The sequence below is a fragment of the Sander vitreus genome, chromosome 4 (assembly GCF_031162955.1).
Source record: "Sander vitreus isolate 19-12246 chromosome 4, sanVit1, whole genome shotgun sequence".
Lineage (NCBI taxonomy): Eukaryota > Metazoa > Chordata > Actinopteri > Perciformes > Percidae > Sander > Sander vitreus.
Window position 1 is genome coordinate 2,278,855 of NC_135858.1, and position 12,601 is coordinate 2,291,455.

The window sequence follows — 12,601 nt, forward strand, 5'->3', positions numbered from 1 at the left end:
TTTATTTGCGAGCAACTAAAAAGGCAATGTTTTTCACATCCTTTGTTTTGGAGTGGAGGTAGAAATCAACAGATATTTCAGAAGCTCATCATCATCATCATCATCATGATGCACAAAAAAAAAAACATAGGCCTAGCTTTTAAACTTTAGCCTGGCTAGCTGTGTCCAGTTTTTACATTAAGCCAACATACTGACTCCAGCTCTGTACTTAAAGGGGAACTCCACCAATTGTACACATCAAAGTGTGTTTACAGGTTTTGGGGAGTACTACTGCACTTGAGAAAAAAAATGTTGTGCAAACTACAAGTTTGAAAATGAAAAAAAAAAAGAAATGGTGGTGTGAAGTTAGAAAGAAGTGAATGTTTTACATTGTGGGTATCGTAGGCAGGTTTTGACAACTAATAATGCATTGAATAAAAGACGAAATCTCAGATTTTGGTCCTATTTTCCTCCAAACAGTCTATCAGTAAGACTCTTATATAGGAGTGCAATGCTAAATTGGTGGAGCACTCTTTTAAGACACGACATGAGATGATCTCCTCATCTCAGCATCAGAAAGCAAGATAATAAACTTAAATTACCAAATTGTTAAAGTCTTCCTTTAATCATAGTCATGTACCTTATATAGGAAGCCTGGTGGATTGTGGGAACTGGAGTCATGGCCTGAGTCAGCTGTCTCCTGGTTGACTGATGCTTCCTCGTCCGTCTCCTCCTGTTCTTTAGCGGGTAAGAGGGGGGGTCTATCTTTGGAGTGGAAGGAGACGCGAGGGGCAGGAACCGGTACAGGTTTGGGCTTTGCCTTCTCTGAGGGTGGATCACTCACATTCTCCTGCTCTGGACTCTGTGGGGCACTATCTGCAGAATCGGAGGGATTGGACACTTCCTGACTTCCCGCCTCTGACTTTGGTACGCTCACCCCGGAGTCATCTGACTGGTTTGTCGCAAGTTCAGCTTCTGCGTCTGCTGCTGCGTCTGCTGCTGCGTCTGCTGCTGCGTCTGCCGCCGCCTCCTCTGGACTTTGACTCCCTGTGCTCCGGTCGCTGTTGTCATTGTCACATACTGACAGCCTCTTAGGTGTGTTAGCGCCGCTGGAGCTGAGATCAGAGTCTGACGAGTTGACATCTTTGGATGAGACACTACTTTCTTCTGGCGGGCCGGTTTCTTCAGAGATGCTTTCAGTTCGTTGGACAGGGGAAGAGGGAACGGCGTCTTTTCCATTTTCGGTGGAAGAGTGCATGGAGACGTGGTCAGTTGGGAAAGCTGTGTTGCAAGGGATGGGATTGGAGATGACCAGGGACTTTCTCTTCTTTGACTTGCTTGACGTGCTATTTGAAGACAAAGTCCATTCATTATTGTTGGACTTACACGTAGCATTGCATAAGCCTACCTGAATAGTGTAATTAGTACTCCGGCATATTGAACGGAAATGGCAGCAATGTGTGTATGTGCGCTATTCAGTTACTAGACAATACATTCTTGTTGGGAACACTGTAACCACAGATGAGGAAACATGTGCTCCACAGCGCCTTACTGTACCTGTTCAGACCCTTGATGATGAAAGCTTTTCCCGAGTGTTGAGTCTCCAGTTTCTTCATCACATTGTACAGCTCACGGTTCAGCTGCAACACAAAGTGCAACATAAGCACACAAACCCCATACTTAAATGTTATTTAAAGATGCAGTCGTAATAGTTTTCATGGTATTTTTTTTTTTCACACCTAAGTTAGGGCTGGGCAATATATCGATATTTTATCGATATCGTGGTACGAGACTAGATATCATCATATCCTCATATGGTGTTGAGGATAAGTGGTGTCTTCTCCTGGTTTTAAAGGCTGCATTACAGTAAAGTGATGTCATTTTCTGAACTTACCTGACTGTTTCTAGATGCTCTTTTATTTGCCTTTAACCACTTAGTCATTACATCCACATTATTGATGAGTATTTATCTTAAATGTAATTGTGTCATTTTCTTAAAGCACCAATTGTCAATCCCACAACATCAACATCGAGGTATTTGGTCAATAATATTGCGATATCGGATTTTCTCCATGTCGGCCAGCCCCAACTTAAGTACTTCAAATTACTATGTATGAGTGTGAGGAAATAAAGGATCTGTGTTATCTCTTACCACGCTCATTTCCTTATAGAAGACATCTCTCAGGTTTGATACGTTTTGGAACACCGTCACATAGCAACCTATCCGGCTACAGAGACAAAAATAGTTAGTTTATCTTCCAGTTCATTTGTATGACCTTCTAGAATATATCACAAGCCAAGTTATGTTGGTATTCACACATTTTGGAAAAGGTCTGCTTGGACTAATCCCATCTGTACATTTTACAGGCTGGAAATGCTCATTTACACACCTGACCCACAGTTTCTTTTTTGTACTTTCGTCATGAAAGGTTTTTTTCACCTTTTGGCAAAGCTGCAGACCATGAACCATAACGTTCCCAGTTTATGTCCAGTCTTTGTTGCACATCATTCCCATCCCTCTCTCCCCTCATTTAGTGTCATTTCTCCACTGTCTAATATAGGTATTAGGCACTGACATATTGATGTTTTCTGATGCAGATGGGCATGTGCATTTGATGGATGCATTTGTATTGTTTTTTTTTGCTGTGATTTAATACTGCAGAGACTGATGTACAAGGCAAATTTTCCCCTGGGAAGTATACAGTCAGGTCCATAAATATTGGGACATCGACACAATTCTAATCTTTTTGGCTCTATACACCACCACAATGGAGTTGAAATGAAACGAACAAGATGTGCTTTAACTGCAGACTTTCAGCTTTAATTTGAGGGTATTTACATCCAAATCAGGTGAACGGTGTAGGAATTACAACAGTTTGTATATGTGCCTCCCACTTTTTAAGGGACCAAAAGTAATGGGACAATTGGCTGCTCAGCTGTTCCATGGCCAGGTGTGTGTTATTCCCTCATTATCCCATTTACAGGGAGCAGATAAAAGGTCCAGAGTTCATTTCAAGTGTGCTATTTGCATTTGGAATCTGTTGCTGTCAACTCTCAATATGAGATCCAAAGAGCTGTCACTATCAGTGAAGCAAGCCATCATTAGGCTGAAAAAATCTAAACAAACCCATCAGAGAGATAGCAAACACATTAGGTGTGGCCAAATCAACTGTTTGGAACATTCTTAAAAAAGAAAGAATGCACCGGTGAGCTCAGCAACACCAAAAGACCCGGAAGACCACGGGAAACAACTGTGGTGGATGACCGAAGAATACTTTCCCTGGTGAAGAAAAACACCCTTCACAACAGTTGGCCAGATCAAGAACACTCTCCAGGAGGTAGGTGTATGTGTGTCAAAGTCAACAATCAGAGAAGACTTCACCAGAGTGAATACAGAGGGTTCACTACAAGATGTAAACCATTGGTGAGCCTCAAAAACAGGAAGGCCAGATTAGAGTTTGCCAAACATCTAAAAAAGCCTTCACATTTCTGGAACAACATCCTATGGACAGATGAGACAAAGATCAACTTGTACCAGAGTGATGGGAAGAGAAGAGTATGGAGAAGGAAAGGAACTGCTCATGATCCAAAGCATACCACCTCATCAGTGAAGTATGGTGGTGGTAGTGTCATGGCGTGGGCATGTATGGCTGCCAATGGAACTGGTTCTCTTGTATTTATTGATGATGTGACGGCTGACAAAAGCAGCAGGATGAATTCTGAAGTGTTTCGGGCAATATTATCTGCTCATATTCAGCCAAATGCTTCAGAACTCATTGGACGGCGCTTCACAGTGCAGATGGACAATGACCCGAAGCATACTGCGAAAGCAACCAAAGAGTTTTTTAAGGGAAAGAAGTGGAATGTTATGCAATGGCCAAGTCAATCACCTGACCTGAATCCGATTGAGCATGCATTTCACTTGCTGAAGACAAAACTGAAGGGAAAATGCCCCAAGAACAAGCAGGAACTGAAGACAGTTGCAGTAAAGGCCTGGCAGAGCATCACCAGGGATGAAACCCAGTGTCTGGTGATGTCTATGCCTTCCAGACTTCAGGCTGTATTTGAATGCAAAGGATTAGAAGTATAAAATATACTAATAGAAGTATTAAAAAGTGAAAGTTTGATTTGATTGTTAAATCTGTCCCATTACTTTTGGTCCCTTAAAAAGTGGGAAGGCACATATACAAACTGTTGTAATTCCTACACCGTTCACCTGATTTGGATGTAAATACCCTCAAATTAAAGCTGAAAGTCTGCAGTTAAAGCACATCTTGTTCGTTTCATTTCAACTCCATTGTGGTGGTGTATAGAGCCAAAAAGATTAGAATTGTGTCAATGTCCCAATATTTATGGACCTGACTGTATATTATCTTACTTTTCTGCATTAATTAAATAGGAAATGTTATAATAAAGTGTGTGTGTGTGTGTGTGTGTGTGTGATTTATTCTCATTCAATATCTGAACACCTACCCGAAGGGTTTCGAAAAGGTGAAAACTGGACACGTTTCTGAAAATCTCTACCAGTATTTTTTTTTTTTTAATAATACAACTTAAATTGCTCATTTGCATATGTGCACACACTTCGCATTTGGCTTACGTTCCAAATAACCCAGGTGCGTCTCGTTAGTCTTGAATACCCAACACGACCCTTGCACATCAGCTTTAAACTTGCTCATTCATGCACAGATGTTCTAACCGTACTTATCAGGATCCAAAACTCCACTAGGAGAATCCACAAAGCATTATCTATGACCGTGTTCATTTCAACCATACCTCTGATAGAGGACAGGCAGCTCCTCCCTCAGCTCGTTATTTATTTCTTCAAAGACATTCTGGGTTTTGTTGAACTCTTCCTCTGCCTGTTAAAGAGGATTCAAAAGTACATTTTTATAAAAAAAAAAAACGGAAAACGTCCAACTTGAAACCACTCATCAGCCAGCACTTGTTGCACACAAGGTATTTCTGTGCTTTGTGTATTGTAATACTAACGCTACCTTTGTTATTTTGCCTTCATCCTTTTTCTTGGCACTCTGGAGCGCTTCCAGGTGGTGACGTGCTGAATCGTAGTCCACCAGCTTGCGACCGCGTTTGGCAACCCGTTCCTAAAACACAAATAAGAGTTTAAGTGAACATGTCATCCACCAGTGAGAGGATGGATATCTCCACGTGCGTCATCAAAATCAGACTGGTGTTATCCAAGAGGCCCAGAAGCACATTCTAGTATTTGCATGCAGTTTTGCAGGAACTGATTCAAGTTAAAAAGCATCAGGTTACCTTGACCTCAGGGAACTGGCTCGTATAGTTCTCCATGGTGCGGACGACCTGGTCACTTAGTTTCTCTTCGTAGTCGTTCCACAGCAAGTCTTCACTCTAAGATACACAGTTGGCATCACATTAGTCTCGCTTTGCCAGACCTTCCTCCACAGCGCTACGGAGGAGGGTCTGGCGAGTCCACACAGCATTCCGCGATGGGAGAAAAACGTGCTCTGGTTTATTGGCATATTGGCATGGCATATGACGATTGGCACAATCATCATAGGCGGCGTTAAGCACCGGGCAGAGCCACGGTGCTGTGGCAAAAATAGCCTCGGGAAGGAACTTGTTTTGGTGGAACATGTGTACGTTCAAAAGTTGTTTTAGTCGTGCAACAGAAAACTCAGATTGGACAGATAGTCTAGATAGCTGTCTGGATTTACCCTGCAGAGATCTGAGCTTTAGCAGAAAGGGGGGAGGGACTGAGAAGTTGTTGATGTTCAAATTCCTGGATCTTCGCAATCCTACCTACAGCAACTTCACTTAAGTCAGATAAAGCTGAAGTGCAACTTCACATTTTGGATGTTATTCTGGTGGAACAAGATCATTCTGGACTGCCGATGGAAATTCTAACAAATAACAAGCAACACAGGTGTTCCCATTCTTGAACTTGTTACGTCCAGTAAACTTTAGCAAAAAAGCACATAGTGCTGGACTTGGTCGAGACCAACTAAAATGTTTGGTCCAATGGCCGAGTCCAAATACCATTTACCGTTATTATTTTTATTATAAAAAAAAAAAGAAAAAAAAGAAAGATCTAGTCTAATCTGCGAACAGACGTTAGCAATGCACTTGTCCCCGGTGAATGCGTTTGGTGACTCGTTCAACCAGCTGAGGTGGAGGACAAGACGTGTGCTCATGTTTGTGAGTTGGATAAGAAGGAGACTTCAACAGGAAAGCTAACGTGGTTGTTGATCAGTGTGTGGCTCTTGTTGTGTCTGCTGTCTGGCTCTGTGACCACCTGCTCTGCCTATGATAGAACACTGACGTTACTGCATTATGCAAGATTTGATTGTCTGTATCAAAATAAGGTCTCCGTCTTCATCGACGAACACCGGAACGGTATTCCGTCGAATTAATGCAAAACTAGGGGGAGCCATTATGAAAGCAAACAATATGAAATTGTATTAAAGATTTATTTTTCAAAAGGAGAACATAGGACTAGATGATTTACAGAGCAGAAATGTATGCTGTAGCAGACAAAACAAAATGCTATTCCTTTTCAATTGGACTTTAATATTTCATGATGGTTCTTCATTAGTCCAAATTGGTTTAACTGGAAACTCCTTCATTACATGTTGTCTGTCTGCAGATTTTCACGACAACCTTTCATCCGATCGACTTCACACTTGTACAGTACATTCAAGCCCAGATAAACAAAGAGAGACCGGAAATCGTACATTGTAGGTAACTCAAACACTTCATGCATCAGCGATGGAAAAACTGGAATGAACGCTTTTGTTCCTGGAAATAGCTTGGTCCTATGTAACTAGCTGCTGGCAAGTGATGTGTATACTCATGACATAGTTGCGTCCCCTAGCAATGCTAGTCAGATGTACCGATCAGGACCCAAGGAAGCGCAGTGTCGAGTGAGAAGTTGTTTGCAGAGAGGGGTTCTCGAGAAAGCTGCAAGCAGCAATACCAGAAGCCAAGCAATCGGCCCGTTACGAACTGGCACGTTTTGAACGGGCAATGCACTAGTTTCTGACAAATTTGTCAAACTGAAAAAAAAAAGTGTGACTCTACTGTACCATTTCATTTTGAACCTCAGCATTTATGCTTGTTACAGTCAAACTGTAACTGTAAACTGTTCAAGATGTAAAACAACATCCGCCTAAATAGGCCATGTCTCCATCTTGTTTTCATTTTTAACGTTAGCGACTAGCTGGTGGATATATGTGGAGCATTGAGCAGCAAAAGATGCAAAAATTCTCCTCAGGAGTTGGTTGAGACCTAAACAGAACTAAAAAGGAGAGTCAATATTGGACTTGTATTTGTCAGCTGGCCAGAACAATGATCCCAAATGAATGCTAATGGTGCTGCTGGATCTGTAAATAAGTATCTGAAGAATCTGTTCGCTGTTAACCATTAAACTTTATAAGGCCATAAAATGTCAAACGTGTGTGATGTGCAGCTTGTTGTGGCGTTCTGCCCCCATAGGCCATAAAAAACTGATCGACACTGCTTTAACCTGTACTGTACATATATGCATACTGGTGAAATGGGGGCCACTCCAGTCTTGATGCATATATTTTCATAGTAACTTATTTCAAGCTGTTTTTACACCTGCATGGTGGAAACTATTTTCCTAAAAAATAAGGCCAACCTGCTGAAAAAGTGCTAAAAGTGGTTTTATCAATTTAGCTGGCTTTGCGAACTAGCTCTCAGATTACTGTTGAACACATAAAACACATTATGAACATACTTCTGTAATGACAGCAAGGTCCTCCCCTCCATTCCAGTCTGGTTCGTAGATGTCTCGCAACGTCTGGGACAGTCGCTTGGACGTCTCATGCACGGCTGCAGAAACAAACAGGAAATTGTTAGGCAAAAAAAATCATAACTGCATAAGGAGCTTATCATCTAGCATCAGCAGCGCAGTGCATTGTGGCGGTATTGTTTTTAGGGTTTGTGGCACTGTTGCTACACCCACACCAAGAAGGTCAGAACAACACGGGCTTCCTGACTGGAGCTCAAAATGCAGGAGCAATAGCTGACAAGACCAGAAACACAGCAGTTTCTTGCACATGAATCACATATGCAATGCTGCGTTTGCCATTTTCACTGCAGGATTTTATTTGTTCTTGTACAACATGGCAACGCAGACAGAATTGCAAAAGTCAGACACAGCATCCAAGAATAGAAGAAATTCACTTCCCTATTATTCACTAATTCTCCTGAGCAAAGAGTGGCCTTCTGTTAACACTGTGCTGTGGGCATGTATATGTATGTTGCATATGCTTTCATAACCTACCTTTTACTGCCGCATGGTAGGCTTTGACATCTTTAAACAACCTGCTTCCATCTATCTGTGTGCAGAAGCAAAACACAAAGCAGAAATTACAACAAAGTCAAATTCGGTGACACCCAGTAACGGTATCTCTATGGCTGATCCGAGCCATTTATGCTTCATCATTTCCTTAACAACCTCAAATGTTAAAATCAGTGTGCTTCTGTTTGACTGCCATTGTGTACAGTTTAACGTTTTCTGCATGCAAGTTCCGAGCTGCACATTATCCAACATATCTGATCTTTATCACAATGTCATCAGATGTGGGGATGGTGGGCGCCCAGATAGCTCAGTTGGCAGAGCGGGCCCATATATAGAGGTTTACTCCTCGACGCGGTGGGCCCAGGTTTGACTCCGACCTGCGGCCCTTTGCTGCATGTCATTCCCCCCTCTCTCTCCCCTTTCATGTCTTCAGCTGTCCTGTCAAAATAAAAGGCCAAAAATGCCCAAATAAATAATCTTAAATTTTTTTTTTTAAAAGATGTGGTGATGGTAGCGGTGAAGGAAAAGCAGTGTGTTTTGTCAGCGTGCGACTTCCTTCCTCTTTCTCCTCGTCAGTTTCCCTCCAATATGTACCACAGTTGTTGCATTTAAAATGGAGTAAGCGTTGAGCAACTTAATCGTGAACCTACTGTAGGCCATGTCATTTTAGCCTAACAGCAGCAATAGTGGCCACAATTGACTTACAAAATAATGATGAATGCTAAAACACAGTGTAACCGTGCATTCATGGGCATCGGAAAAACATTTTTCCCAGTGAAAACGTCATCATTCACGTCACTCCATGTGGGAATCAGAGGTGGGAAACTGGGGCTAGGTTTTGCTAACAGAGTTGGTGACGCGTTGTTGACAACTGACGTACAGAAACATGGCCGACGATCGTTCAAATGGGTTGAAGGGTGAGAAACTTTTCCTAAATATAGAAAATTCACACATGCATGTAATATATTTTGCCAACGTCCACAATGTGCTACCAATTTAGGTTGTTATTGTGGCCTCCATGTTTTCACACACCTGATGCTGTAGGCTACGCCCAACAGTTGGTGGCAGTCCTGCAACAAGTTGTTATGCCAAACGCCAATATAACCGAAGAAGAACACGCATAGACAGTGAAGCAAATGAAAGCTGGTAGTCGGAAAAACAACGTAATCACGGGGGTGGTCCCTGATACTCCCAGGTGGCCATTACAGTAGCACACATAGAAATGAGACATGAAGTCAGTGTACTGATTCAGTCATTTCCATTATAAAGCAATATCTAACATTGCACTGTTTATTATTATGATTATTATTACTATTATTATTGCTTTATTTCTTTTTTTACACACTGCCTTTTAAAATTGTTTTATTTTGTATATTTGTAGTATATATTGTAGAGGTTTTGGCATTCTGTGGACAGCAAAGGAAGAATTTCATTGTACAGAGGAACACGTTTCCTTTCTGTGCGTATGACAATAAAACTTGAAATTGAAATTGATTTAATGTTTGCTAACATTAGCACATAAAGCTAATGGTCATACCAGACCAAGTAAGGCAGTGGCAACATAGCCCCTGAGTGTATTCCACTGTGTGATGGTGCATTGGATTTCTTTTCAATTAATCTTTTCATTTGTGAAAAAGGATGACCGTGTCATTTTCTCTTTCCAATATTAGTCTCATTTTAAATCCTTTCAAAAGACCAAAACCGGGCCAAGTTAGTTCATGAGGATGTGGGTAAGCCTTAAAATGGATTGTTTCTTGAATCTGAGCATATACACTATCTCATTTATTTTAGTATAAAGGGTAATTCTTGTGTACAGATATCGAGGAGACATAACAAGCGGTATGTATGCAGAATAGATAAGAAAATAAGAAAGAGCTCCATCTTGTTTCAAGTATTTCCTGTTCTCAAGGCCGAGCTGATTGCCTGAACTTGTGAGTTTGCATCTCAAAGCAACAGCGGCAAAAACAGAACAACAGTTTTTGGGGTTTTTTTAAGACTCAGCAGTGCTCCATTTATTCGGAGATGTTTGGTAAGGTGTATAAAAGTGGCATAAAGCAAAAACTTTTTTTTCCAGACTTGCAGCAAAGGACAACCATGTAGAGAGACCTTTAAAAAAAGATGGCATGTTGGTGTACCTGCTGTTTGTTGAGGCTCTGGAAACATAGCTCAAACTGTTCATCCTTGGTCTCCATGGTTTTGCCCAGTTTTTGAAGGACCTGAGAGGACGACAGAGTCACAGTAAGTTTCAACATCACATAGACATAGGTTTCTAGCATTAATGATTACTAGCCGGACTAAATAAAAAGGAGAATTAGGCACACATGGCAAACTATTAGGCCTACAGTGTACTTCATAGTCAGCTGCATGCAGCTGTTTGAAAGCCTGAATGCCACAGCGCATGACCTTTAACTTTAAATCTGCAACAAAGGCTCTCATTATCTATGATTTCCACACAAAAAAAAAATAAAAAATCTCTGAATCCCCAAAATAGGCTTCGGTCTAGCAACTACAGAGTACATGCAAACTTCTGTAGCTGTATTTTTCGGGGCGTAGCAGTGAAATAAACAAGCCAACCACAAACTGAGTGAGAAAGGCTCAGCAAGCGAGAGGAAGTGCACAGTCAGGAAGTGGCAGCTTCTGTGTCCGCACACAGCTGTACAATATTGAATAATACTACGATGCTTAGAACGGGAAAGTCCAAGCTAATGTGTTAATGATGCATCAGACTTACAGTCCAGTCATTCAAATGTAGACAGTCTAAAACATACAAGAGACAATGCTTAGATGACATGGTTTGCTGCTTGCATAGAGAGCGTTTCCTTTTCTCAAGTATCACATGTTCTTACACTTTGTTATGATGAGTTCCAGCAAATAGGCTTGACATGATTGTATCCTGCCCCCCTGGGAGCATTTCATTAGGCGTTACAACTTGGCACACAGCTAGATAACGGGACTTTTAGGAAAGTAACAGTAGCTACAGAGCCATATATTTCATAAGCAATATAGGCTACAGCTTACACATTCTCTCATTTCACAATGTCTACTAAGGGGAAACAAAACATTAAACAAATCCTCTGAAAGAGCAGCTTTTCCCTGTTTGGGAGCCCACTTGTTGTAAATCTTATACTAAAAGCTACAGACCCTTCAGAGATGCCCCATCTAATGCTTCCAAGAAACCCTTACTTGAGTAATCTTGAAGAAAAGTCGGTTTACTATTACATCAGGGCATCTAATGACTTAATAGCCTACTACCAGTAGGATCAAGCTGGATGACAAAACAAGCTTGAATAAGTCTGTCTCATATCGTCCCAAACTAATGACAGTGCTTCTACTGTATAGCCTACAGTTTTGAAGTTAAACGGACCCAAAGTAACTTTACTAAAGTTGATTTCCCTGGCTCACCTTCTCCTGAGCTCGATTTAAAGACTTCTGGACCCGTTTGGCGAGGAATCCAGCTCCAGCCTGGAGATTTGGGCCCATCTTATTATTCTCTGCCATCGTCAATCGATCTTTCCGTTTCTCCTCACTAAAAGAACAGTCCGCCTACTGCCTGCTTCCTCTTGAGAAACTGCTTCACGGCGGCTGAATATTGCGACTTAAATTCAAAGCAATGGAGGTGGAGCAAAATAAAAAGTGTCAAGACACACACGCGCGCGCGCGCGCGCACACACACACACACACACGCGCACAAACAAACAGGCGGTGTTTAAATCCCAGCTAGGAATGGAGTTATTTACATCACCATCAGTGGGAGTCTGCTCCTGTCCAAACTTGTTAAAGGAATTATTATTATGAACTGTTTCTGCATGTCCTGATCTGTTGAACAAACATCGCGTACGCTGTTGCAACAGTGCACTTCGCTGTAAAGGTGGAAGTCATCCAACGACACTCACCTGAAAATGATGTAGTAGATTACGTTTCTCTGATGACGCGTACCTGAGTCAGCGACGTGACGTAAACAGGGGCAGCCGCGGATTAGCAGTGTAGTGGCTGAGACGCTGCCTTCAAATGTGCCTCAAAAACTCAGTTTCTTTTGAGGACGCAGAAATAAAGCTTTTTTTTATATAAATAGTTCATTTTGAACATGTTTAAAAAAACATCATTTGATAAATAAGAACATGTACTTTTTGAGTAGGCTACGTTTGAGTAGTACTACACGCAAGAAAACCAACTAAACAAAATCCTCAGCAAACATCTTTCGAAATCATAGTAAAGGATTCAACATTTTCAAAATGTTTGGTCCCAACGCATCCAGTTTGAAGTCCTCCTCCTCACCCACAAAGCCCTCCATAACCAGGCTCCTTCCTACCTCAC

At 41.6% G+C, this 12,601-nt stretch overlaps 1 protein-coding gene across 2 annotated transcripts in view; it reads right to left on the reverse strand.

Moving 5' to 3' along the window:
* Nucleotides 1-11,898, reverse strand: part of bin2b (bridging integrator 2b) — a 14,601-nt gene extending 2,703 nt beyond the window's left edge. Inside the window, exons 1-10 of one of the 2 annotated variants that reach the window (XM_078247688.1) lie at nt 11,690-11,898; nt 10,423-10,503; nt 8,270-8,324; nt 7,721-7,815; nt 5,257-5,352; nt 4,977-5,084; nt 4,756-4,841; nt 2,132-2,207; nt 1,537-1,619; nt 620-1,325 (exon numbers count right to left, since the gene is read on the reverse strand). In XM_078247688.1, coding sequence (XP_078103814.1) covers nt 620-1,325; nt 1,537-1,619; nt 2,132-2,207; nt 4,756-4,841; nt 4,977-5,084; nt 5,257-5,352; nt 7,721-7,815; nt 8,270-8,324; nt 10,423-10,503; nt 11,690-11,785 — 1,482 coding nt within the window. In that variant the 5' untranslated portion in view covers nt 11,786-11,898. The remainder of the gene's footprint in view (nt 1-619; nt 1,326-1,536; nt 1,620-2,131; nt 2,208-4,755; nt 4,842-4,976; nt 5,085-5,256; nt 5,353-7,720; nt 7,816-8,269; nt 8,325-10,422; nt 10,504-11,689) is intronic. The other variant, XM_078247687.1, reaches the window with a different exon arrangement.
* Between the last annotated feature and the right edge of the window lie 703 nt (nt 11,899-12,601).